Here is a 21,358-nt window from a genome sequence, read left to right on the forward strand (position 1 = left end):
AACATTTACATGAGTCAGTGAGCAACTGTGCAGGGTTCATTCAGTTTGACTCTCTTGAGCCTCTTACAATCCAAGAGACCCCGACCGCCCCCTGGTGGCTCTCCTGGACTGAGAATGCCTGGTCTTTCACTTGTTTAACAAATAACTATTGATTTATCTTTGGACATCGCCACAATATCTTCCAGGTCAATTCACACCCAATTACTTGTCTATTCTTTGCTCATTCCTATTTGTTCTACTTTCTCTTGCTGTTGCTGAAATCCTGCCCCTGTGACTAGTTCGATTTTAGTGCTACGTGGTGTTGCTATCTGAATGTTTGAATGACTAAACAATTGTTTTAATGACATAACTGACTTTTTGAAACTATTTGTGTTGAGCATTATATTAAATGAACAGCTGGTTTAAGTGAGAATTTTTTAAATAATTTACTTTAGAGAATTTTTAAAAAGAAAATGACCAAATATGGAAGGTTGGAGTTTCATTGTCAATTCAGTGGAAACTCAAGTGAGCTATGAGGATAATCATCAAGGTCTACATAACCCCCCCACTCTCACCCACCCCATCACTCAAAAGTCCTCTGGACACCAAGCCTGGATGAGTTTTGCTGGTTGGCAATGCTTCCTACATAGAATCACACACTGTTGCCAGCAGAATGCAGCATTGTCTGTTACTCCACTGGGAGAGGACAACTGGATGCTTGTGCTTGGAATTCTCCTGAACTCTGCTTATGTGCCTCTTCCCTTGAATTACTGTAATCTCTATTATTTCACTGTAGAAAAATCATATTAATGAATGTCACAGTTTTCAGTGAGTTATGTGAGTCCTTCCAGGGATTCATAAGAAGCGAAGGGCTGTTGGGAGCCCTTATCTTACAATCAGCTTCAGAATTGAGAGTGCTCCTGGGAATCTTCAGACCTCCCAGGTTCCAATCTCACATTATTTTTTTTTTCAACTTCAGAACAAATTTTATTTAGGAAGAGTTTTTCATTTTGTTAATGATGCAAGCAAACTTCTTTCACAATTACACTTCTAGAAATCTAGTAGTTTCAGAGATCTAAGTCTTCAAAGGTATGTTTTAAAATTAATAACAAAACCAAACCCGCACCAAAAGGACATCACTTTTTGGTTTGGAAGGGACAGTCATTGATTTCAGGTGTTCTCAGAAACTTGCTCACCACTTCCTTGGAAAACAGATAGTATGGAATCAGTGTCTACAGACGGAAATGTCTTTAAATATGTTAGTTATTTGGACGAGATTATTCACTCCTTAGAAAATACAATAAGATAAAAAGTTCCAGCTGGCAAGGTATGCAGTCCAGAGGGATTACAAGATCTTGGGATCAGTAGCTGTTGGCTGATGGTACAGAATATAAGAGCAGGAAGTGGAAGTGGAAGAAGAATGATGATGAGCAGGGCATCTCTCACAGTCTTATTCAGCCTTTTAGCTTGCTAAGTGGATAGGCTATGTTCTGCAGAATCTTTGAGAGAACATTTGAGACAGTTCAAAAACAACAACAAAAGCCATCTAGTATTATTCCCCAGAAATCCATATTTGAGAAGAAAGAGGGAACTATTCAGGGTTCCATGGAGGACTGTGCCTCCCATCCACTTCTGTCTCCAGGAGATACAAGACATCAGCAGTAGTGTGCTCTACCACAGCGTCCCAGCCCATGTCACTCATAGGGGAGTAAGTGAGATCATTTGAATGACACTTGCAGGACAGTCCAAAGTTAATACAAACCATGCAGCTGTTTTCCCAGGAGATGGCTGGAAACCAACCCCCTCAAAAATATATTTTTAAACAACATCTTAATTGACACCATTTTTATAAATTATTATTTTACCGTGCAGAATCTGTTTTAGGCTCTTCTGTGCTTTAGCCGAAAAGTCTTTTTTCTCAAAATACAAATAATTGTCGAACTTTTCAAAGTCTTATCTTTGCAAGTATCAGACAATAAGTTGGCTGTCTCTGTGTTTTCAGGAAGATTAATATAAAATCCCAGGACCTGTCCTCGTCCATAGCTAGAAGAGTACTGTTTGTCTGTGGACTGATGGAACTTGGTTCCTTTTTGCTCTACCAAGAATAGCTAAATTTATCATAACCTAAGGGAGACTGATGGTTGCCTTAGGGCTGAAACCAATCCCATTGGCAGTGGTGTCTGGTGACAACTCATCCTTGGTGATTTCAAAGTACCACATCCCTTTCCATACTCCATGAGAGGCCTGCATCATAGAGTAGCCCTTCTTCCCAACCACAGACAGCCAGCTGGTCATTGGACATCTTTACCTGGGGAGCTCAATCATGTTAGGCTAATAAAACCTGTTCATAGAAGCAGTCACTGTGGAGGTCTTCAGGAATAAGTTCTCCTGCCTAGCAGTCTTCAACCTTCTGAGGACCAAGGGTGTGTGGATCAGGCTCAGTTAGAATATACCAGTAGCCATCTTTGTTAAGTGAGTGTTTTAAAAGGTGTAAGGGGGAAGGCTCTGAGCAGAAAACAAAGGGTCACTCTGGGCCTTTTTGGTGGTCTCTGAGATCTCATCCTGTTGTTTGCACTGAGCTCCTCTTCCTCTTTTCTGTTGCTTCCTGTTCAGTTCCCCCATTCAGATTCCTACTCATAGACAAGGCACTGCTTTGCTTTTGGTTGTCCATAAATAGGATCAGTGTTACCAAGGTCCTGATCCAAAAGTCCACATCTTGGGCAATCTTCTTTCAGGTCTTTACGTCCTGGATCCAGGTGTTCCTTTACCAAGAATAAATCTCTTTCTTTCCTCATTGTTTTAACAATGTTATTCAGCCTAGTCATTTTCCCAGGTGTCTGAATGGTCATCATGCACTCCCAGTATTTATCAAGAAATGGTATAATATTCATCTTGTGTTGGGGACTGCCATGCCAGGTTGACCAAAGCACTAAGGGACATTTTCTTCATGTTTACTTGCTTCTGGATGAAATATGCCACTATCATGACGTACATTGCAATGAAAACTGTAGTTGGTCATGACAGGTAGACAGGATGACATATCTTTGCCAGATATATCAACTATGAACCATTTTCATAGGATAGCAGATGCCCCTCTCCAGCTTGAGAGGCTGCTACCACTACTGCCAGCTTCATCTCCCCTTCTTTGGTCCTTGTTGCACTAGCAGCTGCTCCTGGACTGGGTCAGGCACCCACCACTACCATCATGCCCACTCCCAAACTTTCTCATGTTATTTTGTGTCACCTGCAATGAGGCATCTTCAACTCTATTTGTCTGTTAGGGTGCTGTGGGGCTTGCACAGAAGGAAGGGTGTCCTGGAGACTCAGACACACTCTCCTAGTCCTCTATATTTTTATTGATCTTGGAAGTAGGGATACTGCTTCAAATATTAATTTTTTTTCTTTTTGACTGTGTAAATTATTCAAACACAAAATACATTATTTTAACCACTTTCAAGCATATGCTTCAGTGTCATTAAGTAAAGTAATATTGTTGTACAACCATAGTACCATCATTCATCTCCAGGAATTTTTCATCTTCCCAAACCAAAACTTCATACCTGGAAAACATCATTCCACTTCTTGTCTCTATCGATTTCACTACACTAGATACCCCATATAAGGACAAGCAAACAACTTTTGTCCTTCTGAAACCAGCTTATTTCTGCTGGCATCATGTCTTTAGGGTTCATCCATGCCATGGCATGGGTCAGAACTTTCTGTTTAAGGCTGAATAATATTCCCCTGTGTGTGTATACTATATCTTGTTTATCCAATAGATGACATTTGGGCTGCCTCCACCTTTTAGCTATTGTGAATGATGCTGCTATGAACCAGGGTGTACAGTTTTCTCTTTGAGATCCTGCTTTCAATTCTTTGAGGCACATGCCCAGAAGTGAAACTCTGGTAAAATGGTAATTCTGTGTTTAGTTTTCTGAGGAACTGTCATCCAGGCCGCCACAGTGGATGCATCATTTTATGGTCCCTCCAGCAATGCATAACAGTTATAATTTCTATACATCTTTGCTAGAACTTGTTATTTTCTATTATTTTGGTAAAGCCATCCTAATGGGTGTGGGTCCTAATTTTGTTTTGGGTTGTTTCCTGTTTGCATAAGTATTGAAATGTAAGAGATTTTTTTTTTTTCTTTTTCTCTTTCCTTTTCTTTCTCTTTTTCTGTCTTTTCTTTTCTTTCTTTCTCTTTCCCCTCTCTCTCTCTCCTTTCCTTACTTTCTCTCTCTTTCTCTTTCTCTCTCTCTCTGTAGAAACAGGGTTTTGCTTTGTTGCCCAAGCTGTTCTTGAAGTCTTGACCTCAATCTATCCTCCCATCTCAGACTCTCAAAATTCTGGGACTATAGGCATGAGTCACCATGCCCAGCCATGATATGTTTTTACATGGTAATTTTTTTTATTCTAAAACATTACCAAATACATTTAATCATTCTGACAAAGTTTGTGTGTGTGTGTGTGTGTGTGTGTGTGTGTGTGTGTTTAAGGGTATTCTACATAGACATTAAGTCAAATGAAAACAGAGATAATTTTACTTTTTATTTCTAATTTTTATTCTGTTTATTTCTTTCTCTTGCCTAATTGCTCTGGCTAGGTCATCCAATACCGTTTTGAATAGAAGTGGTGAAAATGTGCATTGTTGCTTTGTTGCTGATAGATATTGCAAAAAGATATCTTTGGTCTTTCAGATTGCATATGATGTTAGTTGTGGGATTTTCATAGATGGCCTTTACTATGTTGACGTAGTTTCCTTCTGTTCATAGTTTGTTGAGTGTTTTTACCATGAAAGGGTGTGGAGTTTTGTGAAATGATTTTCTGTAGCCTTAGTCTTACTGCTTTGCATCTGGAAGAGCAACTCTGCTCCACACCCACTCATACCCCCTAAACTATATGCCTGTTGTTAGAGAGGGATAAATACCTTGTGTTCTCCAGGGGCCAGGGTGCTAGTCCACCAGACCCACAGTAGTGGTCACCTGTGTGAGGGGATTGGGGAGCAGAAGAGTCCCTCATGGGTATACCTGTGGACTGTGCTGCAAGCCATAGTAGCTGTAGATGTAGACTTCTCTGTAGATGTTGACTGGGATGGAGCTATCCCTGCCACCCTGGACTCAGACATGGGCAAGGAGTCCAGGGAAAACAGAAGCATGGACCAGAATCAGAAGCAATAAGGTGAGGGGACTAGGCTCAAGGGGACTAGGCTCGGGCTCCTGTGAATAGTTTGGGGTGACTGTTATAGCAAGTGACCCCATTTGCCCCAGAGTTGGTGGCTGTGTTGATAAGTCTCTCAAGGAAGCCAGTTTCTCCCTCACTCTGACCACCTGCTGCCTACGGCTCCTCTCCCTGTAGATTGATCAGGAATGAAACCTTCATAACTTCCAAATGTAGGAGACCAGCTAGACTTCTATGGATGCTCCAGAGTTTCCATTAATGGATTTTAGATGAAAAGAAAGGGTGTACAATGGTTTCTTCATTCAAAGCAGCCCCCTCTTCTTGTCTGCCAGGCCCTTCATAGAACCTCAGTCCAAACAGTCACTGGAATACATTTCCCAGGTGGGGTGGAGAAGGCCAGGTTGGCTGAATCTGGTTCCCTGTGAGGACACAGCAGCTGAGTCCAGTGAGTGGATGATACAGGGTGACAGCAGGATGGTTTTCCAGTTGTTCTTATCTGTAGACCCCTCAAGGACAAGCCTGCAGCACACAGTGCTGCCCCAGTCCCAGACCAACTGACCCCTTCAGTTTCTCTCCACCTTTGTCTATTTTCTTCTGCTCCAGAGATATGACTGTGAGGGCCCTTGTTAAGCTGCATTTGTACTTATTACTCTACACAGAATTCCTGTGCCATGACATATCTGTCTGGTCCATGCTGCTATTTTTAGTAAAGTCCTTGGATCTTGGTCTCACTGAAGGGGATTCTCTGATAGACATCAGAGCAAGGAGCCCAGTTTGGTGAAGGGGAAGCCACCATAAATGCAGGCCTGTGCCCAGGGATGCCTGCTTCTTCCCCACTCAAGATTGTGGCCTCTTTTCAGATGGCCAAGTCCTGTCCTGGAAGCTCTGGGCTCTCAAGGTGGGTCTCACCTTGCTCTCAGTCCATCCACCTTCAGCATCAAAAGGATCCTGGAGTTTGGTCTTTCACTGGACAGAAGGAGAGCCAGGCTGAGCTCTTCTGTCTCTCACATGTTATTTATTTACCCTTGGCTTAAGCCCCACTGTGTGGGGACCAAGGAGCACCCTTGCATCTGGTTTTGAAAGACTTACGAGGTCCCCCATCCAGAACTCTGGCTGTAGCAACGCCTGGGGAGGTCCAGAGTCTGCACACTTGAAGAATAACAGAAAGAAGAATTAGGGAAGTGAGTAGGCATTATTGATTGGGAATCATACACTGTGTATTTACTACTAACTGGTGCTCACGTGAGGGTAGCTGTGTTAAGAGAAATTCTGTCTTTGAGGTTCAGCTCATAGACCTGGCATCAGGAAGAGAAGGCCAGCCCCACTCTGTCTCTTCCAGGATTTGAACCGTGTGAGGAGTTGGCAGATAAACTACAGGGCACCCAGGTAAGTTTGTATTTCAAATGAAAAATATCGTGTGGGAGACACACATACTAATTCTTTGTCATTGTTTTACTGAATTCAAATTTGACCTCCAGTGTTTTTATTTGATAAATTGCAGAATCCTACCTCCAGGCCACAAGCACTCCCTCTCTAACCAGGGCCTACTGCATGAAAAGCAATCATTAAGCTGTTGTCAGGATTCAATGAGGTCACACTCTTAAGAATTAAAAAACTTTTGGTCAATAGTAAGGTTGTAGTTGTACTAAATCTTGATACAACCTATCAAAACCTCCAGGATACAGCCAAGGAAGTGCTTACAGAAAAGTTTAGCATGAAATACATACATGAACATGTCTGAAAGAGCACAAATAGACAATTTAAGGTCACACCTCATGGAACTGGAGACTCAAGAACAACGCAAACCCAAACCCAACAGAAAAAAAGAAATAACAATATCAGAGCAGAACAAAATAAAATTGAAACAAAAACAATACAAAAAATAAATAAAACAAAAATAGATTCTTTGAAGAGATAAATAAAATTATTAAACCATTAATGAGATTAACCAAGAAAAGAAGAGCGAAGATCCACAAAAGCTCAAATAGAAAAGAAACAGATTTTACCACTGATACAACAGAAATACAAAAGATTATAGAAGGTTACTATGAACACCTCTATGCAAACAAACTATAAAACCTAGAAGAGATGGACAGATTTCTATATATATACAACCCTCCTAGATCAAACAGGAGAATATAGAAACTCTGAGCAGACCAATAAAAAGCAGCAAGATTGAAACGATAATTTAAAAAGCCAATCAAAAAAAGTCCAGGACCAGACAGATTCACATTTGAATTCTATCAGATATTGAAAGAATTGGTACCAAGTCTTTGACACTAATTATGATGGTTAATATAGAGTGTCAACTTGACTGGATTGAAGGATACAAAGTATTGATCCTGGGTGTGTCTGTGAGGCTGCTGCCAAAAGAGATTAACATTTGAGTCAATGGACTGGGAAAGGCGGACCCGCCCTTCATCTGGGTACGTGCAATCTAATCAGCTGCCAGCATGGCTAGAATACAAGCAGACAGAAAAATGTGAAAAGAGAGACTGGCTTAGTCTCCCAGCCTACATCTTTCTCCTGTGCTGGATGCTTCCTGCTCTTGAACATTGCACTCCAGGTTCTTCGGTTTTGGAACTTGGACTGGCTCTCCTTGCTCCTCAGCCTGCAGACGGCCTAATGCGGGACTCGTGATCACGTCAGTTAATACTTAATTAACTCATACATATATTCTATTAGTTCTGTCCCTCTGGAGAACCATGACTATTATAGTAATCCACAGAAGGGAGAAAGAGGGAATCCTTCCTAAATTATTCTATGAAGCCAGTGTCACCTAAAACCAAAATGAAGATAGGACCTAACAAAACAGGAAAACTACAGATCGATACCCCTGATGAATATAAATGCAAAAATCCTAAACAAAATACTATCTAACCAAATCCAACAGCTATCAAATCATAGTCCACGGTGGATGAAGTGGGTTTCTTACCAGGGATGCAGGGATGGTTTAACATACACAAGTCAATAAATGTGATATACCACATAAACAGTATTTTTTTAAAAAATCACATGATTATTTCAATAGATGCAGAAAAAGCACTTGACAAAATTCAGCATTACTTCATGATTAAAACCCTCTGCAAAATTGGCATAGAAGAGATATACCTTATGGTAATAAAAAGTCCTCTATTACAAACCCACAGCCACTATTATACTGAGTAGAAAACAGTTGAAAGCATTTCCCCTGAGAAGTGGAAGAAGACAAGAATGCCCACTTTCACCACTTCCGTTCAACATAGTACAAGAAGTCTTAGCCAGAGCAATCAGACAAGAGAAAGAAATTAAGGGCATCCAAATTGGTAAAGAGAAAGTCAAACTGTCATTGTTTGCTGATAATATGATCATAACCTAGGAAACCTTAAAGATTCATCCAAAAAGCTCCTAGAACTGGTAAGTGAATTCAGTAATGTTTCAGTACAAAATGAAGTTATACAAATCAGAAGCTCTGCTGTACAACAGCAACCAAGCCGAGAATCAAATCAAGAACTCAACCTCTTTTACAAATAGCAGCAAAAAGAAAAATACTTAGGAATACACTTAACCAAGGAAGTGAAAGACCTCTACAAGGAAAACTACAAAACACTGCTGAAAGAAATCACAGATGACACAAACAAATAAAAACACATCCCATCCTCATGAATGGGTAGAATCAATATTGGGGAAACAATCATACTACCAAACACAAGACTAAGAAAAAAAAAATCTGGAGACATCAGATTACCGAACTTCAAACTATACTCTAGGACACCCTGTTCAACAAAATGGTTCTGAGGTCATGGGGTCATGGGCAAGCCAAATGTAGAGGAATGAAACTGGATCCTCATCTCTCACCTTACGCAAAAATCAACTCAAGATGGATCAAGGATTAAATCTAAGGCCTGAAACCATAAAAATTATAGAAGATAACCTCAGAAAAACCCTTCTAGACATGGTTTAGGCAATGACTTCATGACCAAGAACCCCCAAAAGTAAATGCAACAAGAACAAAAATAACTAGATGGGACTTAATTAAACTAAAAAACTTCTGCACAGCAAAAGAAATAATCAGCAGAGTTAACAGACAACTCACACAGTGGAAGAAAATATTTGCAATCTACACATCCACAAAACGACTGATGTCTAGAATCCACAAAGAGCTCAAACAAATTATCAAGACAAACATAAACAATCCCATCAAAAAGTGGGCTAAGGAAATGAACAAACAATTCTCAAAAGAAGATACATGAATGGCCAACAGACATAAAGAAAAATGCTCAGCATGATTAATGATCAGCAAAATGCCAATCAAAACCACAATACAATACCATTTAATACTGCAAGAATGGCAACAGATGTGGTGAAAAAAAAAAAAACAAAAACACTTTTACACTGTTGGTGGGAATGTAAACTAGTACAACCACTATGGAAAACAGTGTGGAGATTCCTTAAGTAACTAAAAATAGATGTACCCTTTGATCCAGCAATCTCACGACTAGGTATGTACCCAGAGAAAAAGAAGTCATTATACAAAAAAGATACCCGCACATACGTTTAAAGCAGCACAATTTGCAATTGCAAAAACATGGAACCAGCCCAAATGCCTATAAATCAACAAGTGGATAAAGCAAATATGTGTGTGGGTGTATATATATACACCACGGAATACTACCCATTTTTTTATTTCAATAGGTTTTTGGGGAACAAGTGGTGTTTGGTTACATAAATAAGTTTTTTAGTCATGATTTCTGAGATTTCTCTTCTTTTATCTGGACCCCGGAACTCCAAGCCATGAGCTTAGCATGTAAGTGTCCCCAGCTGCAATATCAGGTATAGGCATTGCATGGCCCAAACCAATCAGTCAGTCCCTCCTGGTCACCATGAGGGTGTCAGGAAAAATTGCATGAAAGATCTAGTTCAGTTGTCATGAAGGCTGGGATTTCTGACCAGTGGGTCAGGGAGGGCAGATCTTGTTCATTCTGGAAGGTTTTGTTGTGAGGATGTAATGTCTGGGACTTGGGAGTCATTTTGTTTCCAAATAGGGATTCAGCCCAGGGTAAGACCAGATGGGGAAGGGACATCTCATAAATGTCAGAGGAGACTCCTCCCTTGCCATCTGGGGAGGAAAAGGTCCTGTGACACCTTTCAGCAAGGCTGGGGAGCTGTCCTCTAAGCTTCCATTGTGGTGATAAACTCTAGGCCTCCCCCAGCCCCCTTGCCCTTGAAGCCACCCCCACCAGGAGGTTCACTCTGCCCCATTCAGATCTAATGCCAACCTTGAGCCTCCCCCCTCCCCCAGGCTTCAGTGTCTCTTCCCCAGAAACACACGCTAAATCTGACCATTCTCTCCCAGTGACCTCAGCTGGTCCTACTGCCTTTGTGCTTCCCAACTCCTTGTCCACCTTCTCGGAGGCATCTGGACTTTTCTTCACAGACTTTACTCAGATCCTGTGTCCTTCTTGTCCAACCCTCTAATGACTTCTCTACCCTTTCCCACCCAAGCTCTCCTCTCCTCGTTGTAAAGGCATCTTACTGTATCGATATTTTTACTTGATTGTCTTTTCTCATCTACTACCTGCTATCAGCTCCATGAGGACAGGAACTCTTCTGCTCTTGTCCTCCCTGTGTCCTAAGCCCCTCACCCTGAGCCTGGCAAACAAACAGTAGGTTCTCAGTGAATGCTATGGATGGACAGGCCTCTGGTAGCCGACTGTCCTGGGTCAGACACAGTGGACTCTTTGTCCCTAGTCCTGTCTTGACCCATCACAGACTGGCTCCCAGGCCAGCCTGACCCTGGTATTGATGCATTTTTCTCAATATGAGGCCATATGACAGTGTACTGCTGCTAAGAGTAGAGTGTGTGGGTAGAATTGAGAGAAGAGGGTTGCATTTTCTAGACCATGTTCACTTGTGTGGATCTGAAACTCTAAAATGTGACCATGCAGTGTTAATCACCGGACTTGGCCAAGGCGCAGGGCTGGACAGGGATGCCTTTTCACTGGGCAGGCAGCAGGTTTTTCTCCCACTTTTCCACTGGGCAGCAGGACTGCATAAGCATGGATGCTTGTGCCTCCATTGGAGCATAAGAATCAGCCTTGTCCTCCGCCTGGAGCCCAGAGATGCTCAGGGAGGCCGTGATCCCCAACCTGGCGCCCAAGAACCGGACTGGGACCTGTGCAGACTGATGACTGCTGTCATAGATGAGGAGTTTGTGAGAACTGCCAGGAATTGCTGGTACCAGGACACAGACCCACACCCAGCCTTGCTGCTGCTTCCCGTACAGGAGCTGGTACTCATCTGGCCCACAGACTTGAACACTGCACACAGTTAAGTCAGAACAGATAGGGCCCAGAACCCTGATATCTGTGTCTACAAGATGAAAAGAGGTGGGTCGGTGGAAAAGGGAACACTTAGGGCCCTCCTTCCTTTCATCCACAGCCCTGATACCTGTGCAGTAAATGAGAAGGGAGAGAGGGGGAGGAGCCCAGGCCTTGGTGGGGACCCTCACACAGCTCTGCATACTGAGGACCCTCAGCTGGGCCTGGGCTGCCCAAGTCCCTCCTACTCCCTCTATCAGCCATGGGTGAGGGGGAATGCTTCATGCAAACCAGCCTCCCACCCTGGTCTACCCAAGCCCTGACTCTAACCCCTACCTGAAAAGCTGACCCCGGGAGGGGTTGGACCTGGGTGGGGCTGTTCTATGGCTTTCCAAGAACCTGTGAGGCAAAGCTGCTGGTCGCAGTGAGCAGGGACAGAGGGCTCCAGCCCAGGGTTATGGGTGGCTCCCAGCTGGGATCCACAGCACAGGCCATGGTGCCCCTGCTGCCTGAGGCCCAGATGCACCTATGCATCCTATCTCCTCTAGTGCCAACTTTGTCCTCCCCAAAAAGGATGGGGCTGGGCAGTATCCATGCCACTAAGCACCTGAGCCACAGGTCTCCACACAGTCCTCCTCCCGCTGGACTCACCTGCCCAGCTCACTGTGTGGTTTACAGGGCATTCCTGGAGCTTGGTCTCCTTGAAGAGCCTCCCCTGGGGGCAGCAGAGCAGGCAACTTAGAGGGACAGGGCAGCGCCTCCTTCCAAGGCACCAGGAACTGCCCCCTCTTTCTTCTCCCTGGCTGACCCGAGGCTGAGCCCAGACTGCCAGGATCTGCCCTCGGGCCCAGCCTCTCCCTCTAGGCCTCCATCTTCCTGTCAGTCCCGCACTCACATAGATTGCAAAGAGAAAAACATAAACGAATTAAAACTATTCACCAATCTCAGGCATAAACTCTAGGGCAATGTACACACCACGTACAATTTTGAGAGTGAGGAGAAGGGAGCCCTGGGTGGGCTCCAGATTCCTAATTCTCCCTCCTCACTCAGGCACTGAGAGGCAATTAACACCTTTCGAGCCCTAGCGCGGCCAGGCACAGCGGACACCAGGACTCCAAGATGGCGTCAGTCATACCAGTGAAGGACAAGAAACTTCTAGAGGTCAAACTGGGGGAGCTGCCAAGCTGGATCTTGATGCGGGACTTCAGCCCTAGTGGCATTCTCGGAGCATTTCAAAGAGGTTACTACCGGTACTACAACAAGTACATTAACGTGAGGAAAGGGAGCATCTCAGGGATTACCATGGTGCTGGCATGCTACGTGCTCTTCAACTACTGCATTTCCTACAAGCATCTCAAGCACGAGCGGCTCCGCAAATACCACTGAAGAGGACCGCTCTGCACCACCCCCCGACCCCATGACCTTGGCCTGAGCCCCTCCGTGAGGAACACAATCTCGATCGTTGCTGAATCCTTTCATGTCCTAATGGGAATTAACCTCCACATAAAAGATGACTGGTAAAAAAAAAAAAAAAAAAACACCTTTCAAGGGGCAAATTGCCCCTAATCTCTTAATTGTAGGAGAATCTATTTCCATGTACCCAGGGCAATTTCAAAGACAGCCTTACAGAGTTTGGGGACAATGAATGAGCTGGAGGCCCTGGGTCTATGCAGGCCCTTCAAGCAGCCCTGAGCCCTCACCCTGCCTGAGCCCTAGTGAGGAGAGGGAGGTGAGCAGATTGAAAGGAGGAGTCTAGACTGTGGGAAACCTCTCCAGGCTTGCTCCCTGAGGCCCCTAGTGGAGCCCAAATGCCCACATTTCATTACCCACCCCCCATACCCTGGGCAGAGGGCTCTTCTTATAAATCTGTTCTTCTCCACTCAGCCACGCAAGCCCCACTCTGGGCACACAGTGTGAACCTGCTCCTAGAGCTGGTGCTGGAAAAAAGACCCCAGAAAAGGGTGTGACATGGACACCCAGAGACCCTGGGAGGGACAACAGCTGAAAGAGTGAGTGCCAGAGGACAGAGGACACTGACTATGGTTGTCATGTGATCCTCGGGACAGGCCGAGGCCCTCTGGGGCTCCAGGGCCCACATCTTTCCAGGTCATCTTCTTGTCACTGATGTATGTCCTGGGTCTCCTCCTAAGAGCCACAAAGGACAATGTTCTCTTCAGGCTGTGCTCTCACTATCACATCTGGCCCGACACCTCCTCCACAGACCAGGAGTGCCAGGGCTGGATCCTGGAGCCCCAGCCACTTACTGCCAGAGACTAGGGCCAGTTTCTCAATAGTGCTGCTGCCTTGACTTGCCCCAGTGAGACCTGCACATCCTCATCAACACAGGACCCTTCGCTGCCTGCTCTGGGGTCCCCAAGCCAAAACCAGCAGAGCCAGGCAATGGCACACAGGACACCCCCTTTGTGAAAAGCATTCCACCTGACCATAATGCAGGATACCTTTAAAAATGACACAGCAGTGAACTGGGATCCCCATTACTGAAATCCAGTTTACAAACAACTTTTTGGGGATAAAACACGTTACACCACAAGCTGCTCCCAGCATGCATGGCAGAGACGAAGGCTCCCTGAACCCACATGCCCCAGAGAAAGGCCCAGGCACTCCCCACACACAGGCCTCACTCAGCAGCCACCTAGTAGCTGGCCTGGGTTTCTGAGGAGGAACCCCGACGCTCAGTCAAAGTCCTTCTGTGTGACTTTGGGCTTTCTCCTGGAGGACTCGTGCACATCTGAGACCTTCTAGACAAGAGAGGTTGAGCCCTGCAGCGGGAGGCAGGGGCATTCTTTAAGGGAGAGCTGCACCATGGAGCCTGTTTGCTTGGTGCTCCTCTCCTACTCACCGTGAAGGCTCATTTGTCTCCGCAGCGGTCCTGAGGCACCCACTGAAGGTCTCCCAAAGAGCCAGAGGTGCCTGTACTTCTTGCTTATCCAGAACCAGGAAAGGATCCCGCTTCTACCCTTCCTGTGGTAGGGAGATTCTGGAGTGGATGAACAGCTGCGGCCAGGCGAGGAAGCAGCAGGCACCCCCACCAATGGCCTGAAGTGGCTACCACAGACACACAGCTGACCAGCTTCAGGGTTTAGGCGAGGCTGGGCGCAGGGATTCTTCAGGATGTCTTCAACAGGTGCCAAGGGCTCCGAGTTCCTCAGAGCTCACCATGTCTGCGTGTAGTCATGGGGTTCCAAGCAGCTGGAAAGCAGAAAAGAGGCTTTCTGGTTCCAAAGTGGAAACTGTGGCAGGACTCCAGACAACCCCCACATTGTCAAGATGGGAATTATACAAGTCCAGGGCTCAAAGGCCATGTGTGACTCAGAGTCCATCTGGAGGGAGTGATGGCCGCCAAGACCTGCCTGTACTCCTCCCACCTCCCAGGACGGAGCACTGCCCACTTTGTCCACCTCATGGGCTGTTGGCGCTAAGGTTTCTACAGACCCTGTTCTTCCCACTCACTGTCAATCACCTCAAGGGGTTTTTGTGTTTGCATGAGCCTGTATTTCATTCCCTCATTTCACTGTAGATGCAGTGTGTGAGGTTAAGTCACCAATGTACCCGTTTATTTCTGATGGTCAGAGCTGCAGCCCACGGGTGACAAGCCAAACCACAGACATGCCATGAGGGGTCAGCCACGTGCCAGGGAGGTGGCACAACCCTCAACACTCCCAGGCTGCAGGGAGAGGGGTGATGGGGTAGAGTTTGGGGACACACCTGGGGCATGCTCTTTGCACATGGCAAGGAGGGGCAGGGACTGGCTCCTGTAGCAGGGAGCACAGCACAGCCTAGGCAGGTGGGCTCCAAGACTGCTGTATGCCTGGCAGTGGCCCTATCCCATCTGCCACATTTCTAGTTTGCACTGGGTCACATCACCACCCAGCTGCATAATGACCATCAGGATGAGGGATTTATGAGCTCACCCAGGCTTTATGTCTGCACCAGGCCAAGGTGTTTCCAGAATGCCTCTCCCCCACCTCCTTCCATCACAAGAATGGAATTTCTGTTTTAGCTATTCATAGATGTTGTAAATTATAACGTGTGTGTGTGTGTATGTGCACGCGCGTGCACATGCCCATGGACAGGGCTTCACAGCTGGGGCTCCTTGCTCTGAATCACCTCTTGGCTCCTTAAAGAAAGGGGGTTAGGGTGACTCTCCCTATGGCTCACACTAACTCCTGGCTGTAAGAGGTGGGCACCACACCGTGAGCTTCTTGGGAGTCGCGTGGCAGCAGCAGGACGCAGAACCAAGGAGGAAGCCTCCCAGGGCTCTGCTCCTTTCTGCATGCGCAGAATCCATCAGGCAAACTGACACAGATGACTCGGTGTTCATGCCTGCAAACACACCCTGGACGGGGCTGGTGGCCAGCCATGCCCACTAAAGGTAAAGGACAAGCCCAGCAGAGCACTCACAAATTAGAAGTTCAGAAAACCTCAAATGATGTGCAAAACATTTGTCAAACTCAAGAGAATTTTTCTATCACTTTGCTTCACAACTCTGCATTTCTGATGAGGGCGATTTATGGGCTGAGAGAGCTGGCAGGGGGCTGAGGGGGAAAGAGCGAGCAGGAGAGCAGTATGCTTTGGAGGTTCTAGAATTCCTGAGGCTCAGCACCAAACAGTCTCAGAACAAGGCTTTCAAGCAGCAATCAGGCAGGGAGTGGAATTCCAAATCTGGAGAGAGATGCAGCCCTGAGGACACAGTGACCTCCACGCAGAGACACCGTGGGCCGGACCATCTCCTTCTCTCTCTCACTGTCTCCTGCATTCACTGATTGCGTGTGAATAGAAGTGAACAATGCAGCCTGGTTCAGGTGCTCTGCATTCATCCATGCATTTGTCTACCCACTTCTGATGTGTCTTGGCCTCCTGTGCCACGGAGACCACACCTGGCCTCAGGCCCTGCCGCAAGAGGCTCCCAGAATTCCTTGGAGGTGTCAGGGCTAAAATATTGGTGGGGCCGAGATAGCAGGAGGCCAGCGTGTCAACGTTGCCCTGAGCCTAGGGCTGCAACAGGGCCTGGGCTTGGCCCCAACTCCTCTCTGAGATCTAAGCCAGCCCAGGAGGAGGGAGAGGCCAGGCAGTGGGAACAGACATCCCTGAGCCTGCAGTGATGGGGTGTGATCCGCTCCCCCAGAAAGCACCAGGAGGTCTGGGCTCACAACTGAGACCTGGGTGGCTGCAGCTGTGCCTGGGCAACTCCAGCCCTGCCAACTGGCAGGGACGGAGTTCCCACCTGTCCCCGGCTCTGCACAGAGTGCACAGCCTCTGCCGGGCGGCCGTGCACCTTCTCTGTGTCTCCCCGCAGTGGCGGCGAGCGAGATGCAAGTGGCACGATGGGGCTGGCCACTCCAACACGAACCTGCCGCTCCCAGGGCCGGTCCCGTGAATGCCGACTGCGCCTTGGCCAGGTGGTCCAAAGCTCCAGGGGCACGGCAGGGAGTGAGGCCGAGGCTGCCGCGGAGGCTCAGGGCCTGAGAGAGGATCTTGCCCCGCGGTGCGAGAGCAGAGGTCGTACAATCGGCTGCCTTGGGGACGTGGGGAACAGAGAACTCACTGCCGCCATTGCTCCCCCAGCTGCCCCCGCTGCCCTCTCTGCCGCCTTGCAGCCTGGGGCAGGGCTCGAAGCCCTTGCTGGGCCCGGGCCGGAGTCCGGAGCGGGGGCGACATCGCCACAAGTTCCCGGCTGCAGCCGGGCGTTCCCCCTCGCTTGGCTGGCGACCCTGCCAGGGAGCGCCACCGGGAACGGATTGCGGCCCCGGACCTGGCTGCTGCGGGGAGCACCAGGCTCGGCGGCCACTCCAATGCGGAGTGGATCCTGGGGACGCAGCCTCAGGTGGCCCCGCGCTGAAATCTCCCACCTGGGCACAGGAACCTGGCTCCCCCGGCAGGGGGGGCGCAGCTGCCGCGTAGGTGGCCGGGTCCAGGAAGCAGACCACTCCGGCTCCCCACCCCGGGCCACTGAAGCTAGGCCACAGCTCCGCTTTCGTGTTGGGAGCCCGGCCCCTGCGCTCGGAACACAAGCGCGACAGCTCCGCCCCGGGTACCCTCCGCAGCGGACCGTGCAGTTTCCCCGCCGGTGGGTGGCTGGGCCCGGCCAGGCCCGCACCGGCGGACCCACAGTCTGCGCCCGCGCCCCACTGCAGCCGGGGCCATGGCAGCTGCCGCTTTGGACAACCCGCCACTGCCATCATGGGTGCTGGCAAGTCTCACTCCAAAGGAAGCAGGGACCGGGACCTGAGACTACCCAGGCCTGCTTTGTGGAGTCCAGAGCATGGGAAATCCTGTGACTCTCAGAATAGCGCGCTGGCACACTCCCTCCATTACTTGAGTCAGCTCCAGAAAACACCCATGGCAGCAGCTGATGGCACAGCTCTGGAGTCCAGCGGCCTGGGCTGATAGCTGGCCCTGCTCCTGGGGCAGCTGTGTATCCAGGGGCTTCCATCTCCTCTTCTGCAAAATGAGGCAACACAATACCCAGCTCATAGATCCGTGGTGATGAATGAGGGCCTTTCATCGCACCCAGCGTGTCCCTAAGTGCAGAGAGACACCGGGAAGGAAGGCAAAAGAGGAGAGGAAAGGTGGCAGGAAGAAGCAGCGGTCTGTGCAGCCATCTGCCTTTTCTGGAATCAGAGACAGCACGGCACAAGAAGCCAGGCCTGCAGCCACCTGCCGGACCAGAACAATGGGCCCAGGGCCACTACAGGAGCATTTCTCTGGTCTGAGACAGAAAAGCACCAGCTTCTGAAGCTCTCCAAGCTCTCTGCTAGCAGCCTAACTGGGATAACAGACACAGGCCCTGGCCTCTCCCAGCCCCCTCCCAGCACACTCCTCCCAACGCACCCTTCCCAGTGCACCAACTCCCAGCTCTCAGTGCACCCCTCCCAGTGCACCACCTCCCAGATGCCTCCTAATGAACCCCTCCCAGCACACTGCCTCCCAACTCACCCCTTCAAGCACACCCCTCCCAGCCCCCTCCCAACTCACCCTTCCCAACACACCCCACCCAGCCCCCTCCCATTGTGCCCCTCCTAATTCTCTCCTTCCAGTGCACCCCTCCCAGCACACACCCCCTCAGTTCATCTCTCCCAGTGCACCCCGCACAGTCCCCTCCCAGCCCCATCCCAGCACACCCTTCCCAGCCCCTTCCCGGTGTACCCTCCCAGCTCACTCCTCCCAGCACACCCCTCTCAACACCCCTCCCAGCATGCTCCCTCCCAGTGCACCCTTGCTGATTGGACCCTGAGACCAGGGCTTCTCTTGGCTTTCCTGGGCTCCCCTCACAGGCTCCCCTCTGTGGAAGGAAGGAGTTAACCAACACCTTCTCAGTCACCCCAAGGAGCCCACCAGGGAGAAGCGAAACTTCTCCCTCTAGGAGCTACCAGGTGTAACTCCCACCCTATGACCATCCAATTTGTCAGGGTTTAGGGACCAGCCTCTTCCAGGGATGAGGAGAAATGGCCTGGGAAACAGGAGTGACAAAGAAGGAGAGGTTGTCAAGCCAGAGAGGGGACCCACCTGCAGAGCAGAGAAGCATGGGCGGGTACTCGGGACCAGGACCCCCGGGGGATTTGCTGTCTCTGGTCTCCAGGCCTCTGCACCCCTAGAGGGACAGGGACACACCAGGGCTCCAGAACGCTGTCCTATGAGGATGAGAAACCAGCCATGTCCTTCTTCAGACACACTTGAGAGAGCTACAGGTGTTTACCCCGGCACGTGGAGGGCTAGGACTCAGGCTACATGCAAATACTTTCAGGGCCGTCGTGTGCAAAAGAGAGGCTTATTCTGCAAGGGGAGGGGGGCCTTAAGGGAATGGAAGATCTGTCCACCCAAAAGCAATTCCCAAGGATGTGATGCTTTCAACAATACACTGGTTGTTTGGGAGCACGGTAGTGGGTGCTCCACAGAGCACGATGGTGCGTACTCTGGAGGTTGGCTGTCTGAGTGCACAGTGTGGGCTCCAAGGCCTGCTGCTGTGCCTGCACCCACTGATGGCTGGATCAGAGACACTGAGGCGGTTTCAGACGTGGGGCTGGATGGAAGGGGCCTTGGTTCTCTTCCAGCAGTCCTGACATGACACAGAATCCACATTATGAGTTTTGAGAGGGAACCGGCCTTTGTTTCAATTTCCTCCTCCTGTTGGATTTTGCTTCCCGTGCGGCTCACCCCCTTTCCCCCAGGATAGGCAAACATACATGAACACACATATACATACATACACGGGCAGGTGCATGCCCACGCACATGCACACACTCACACCCACATACCTGCATACCTGGATGGCAAAGAGCTTTGAAGCACTTAAAATAGTGGTTGGACAGCCAGCCAGTAATGCAGATTGTTATTCCAGGGGAGACAGGTCCCAAGCCCTGGAAGTCAAGGTGAAGTTAACACCCTTGTCAGCCACATGCCAGGAGAAGCCCATGCAAGGACTGCGATAGCCCACAGCATCATTTACCTTCTCCTCAGACCCTGCACCAAAAGAACTCCTGCATTAGCCCTGAGATGGCTAAGAACCCAGGAAAGTACACGCTGAGTATTGAGGGTCAGGCACTGGGGTCATGGAGGCTTGTGCACAAGGGGGTGGACGCCCTTGGCCTCGGCCTCCTGAGGTTCTGGATGTTGGCAACTGAGGAGAGAGGCTGGGCAGGAGTGGACTCCTGTGCCCTGGCAGGCTCTTTCAGCCATCTCTCCCTGTATCCCCATCCATGCCTTTCTCCATCCCTGTCTTGCCCAGGCTCTACCTGGCTCTCTCTGGTCTATCTCCTCTCTTTCACAACTAGGCCCATTTCATTTTCCTCTTGGCATGAATAACAAAGTCCCCAGACAGCAAAGGAATCTCAGAATTGAGGCTCCTGGGTTCACAGATTGTTTCCAGATTAGTCCTTTGAGATGTCTGACAGAGCTGGGCCACATCTGCTCAGACTTGTCACTTGTAGGATGAGGCTGCCACAGCAGCTCCCCATGGGCTTCAGGAGGGGCGTGGTTTTGGGGGTGATGGGGCACAGATGCACAGTGAACTCCATAGCAGCTTCTGTGCATCCCTGCACTCAGCAGCCGCCTCCTGAAACCCCTGACTCTAAGGCCAGCTGGGCACTTGGTCTTTTAGGAAACATCTGTGGATGTCCAGGGAACACCTGAACTGTTTACAAAGCATCTGACTCTCTAGCCAGAAGTGGGCAGTTCCCAACCTCAGGTGGAAGGCTCCTTCCCCTCTGCCAGGTCTTAGTGTTCACAATAGAGCAGTCAAAACTCCAGAGAATAAGAAGTCAAAGTCAACTTCCGTTGTTTTGGTTTGGACAGGTCATCGTCCCTGTCCTGACATCGCGGAGTCCTTCTGACTCCCTGCTCCATCACCTTTGCCCAACCCAACACACCTGCCCAAGGACACACTTGCTCACCTGACTATAGCTCAAGGACACACCTGCCCACCAGAACACACCTGCTCACCAGAATACACCTATCAACCAGTACACACCTATCCACCAGTACACACCTATCCACCAGTACACGCCTATCCACCAGGACACACCTATCCACCAGTACACACCTATCCACCAGTACACGCCTATCCACCAGGACACATCTGCTCCCCCGAACACAGCTATCCACCAGGACACACCCGTCCACCATACACCTATCCACCAGGACACACCTATCCACCACAACACACCTACCCACCAGGACACACCTGCCCAAAGACACATCTACCCAAGGTAACACCTGCTCACCCAGACACAACTACCCAAAAACACCCACCCACCCTGACAAATTTGCTTGCCAGGACACACATGCCCACCAGGACACACTTGCCCAAGGATACACTTCTCCATGGACTCACCTGTCTACTCAGGACACACCTGTTCATCAGGACACACCAACCCCCAACACAT

The 21,358-nt window shown here is 48.8% G+C and overlaps 2 protein-coding genes and 1 pseudogene across 3 annotated transcripts; 2 read left to right on the plus strand and 1 right to left on the minus strand.

Annotated features, from left to right (window-relative positions):
- Positions 1-565: 565 nt before the first annotated feature.
- On the minus strand, positions 566-4,188 carry LOC117096622 (annotated as a pseudogene).
- A 220-nt stretch (positions 4,189-4,408) lies between these two features.
- Positions 4,409-21,062, plus strand: LOC117096630 (translation initiation factor IF-2-like). Of its 2 annotated transcripts, XM_033234089.1 has the most exons (4): positions 4,409-6,543; positions 11,085-11,152; positions 11,184-11,525; positions 14,342-21,062. In XM_033234089.1, exon 4 carries the CDS (start codon positions 16,802-16,804, stop codon positions 17,753-17,755), a length of 954 nt encoding a protein of 317 aa, XP_033089980.1. In that variant the 5' UTR covers positions 4,409-6,543; positions 11,085-11,152; positions 11,184-11,525; positions 14,342-16,801; the 3' UTR covers positions 17,756-21,062. The 2 variants fall into 2 exon arrangements, 1 of the variants encoding a protein (XP_033089980.1); XR_004442565.1 differs by lacking the exons at positions 11,085-11,152; positions 11,184-11,525; positions 14,342-21,062 and adding an exon at positions 6,659-6,787 and having other exon boundaries at positions 4,457-6,543.
- Positions 12,555-12,994, plus strand: LOC117096656 (ATP synthase subunit f, mitochondrial-like). Its single transcript, XM_033234107.1, has one exon. It carries the CDS (start codon positions 12,576-12,578, stop codon positions 12,840-12,842), a length of 267 nt encoding a protein of 88 aa, XP_033089998.1. The 5' UTR covers positions 12,555-12,575; the 3' UTR covers positions 12,843-12,994.
- Positions 21,063-21,358: the final 296 nt, after the last annotated feature.

Source organism: Trachypithecus francoisi, unplaced genomic scaffold (genome assembly GCF_009764315.1).
Source record: "Trachypithecus francoisi isolate TF-2019V2 unplaced genomic scaffold, Tfra_2.0 Lachesis_group14, whole genome shotgun sequence".
Taxonomy (NCBI): domain Eukaryota; kingdom Metazoa; phylum Chordata; class Mammalia; order Primates; family Cercopithecidae; genus Trachypithecus; species Trachypithecus francoisi.

Coding starts and splice junctions, on each gene's coding strand:
- LOC117096630 (XM_033234089.1), top strand. CDS start 16,802: ATGGGGCTGGCCACTCCAACACGAACCTGCCGCTCCCAGGGCCGGTCC.
- LOC117096656 (XM_033234107.1), top strand. CDS start 12,576: ATGGCGTCAGTCATACCAGTGAAGGACAAGAAACTTCTAGAGGTCAAA.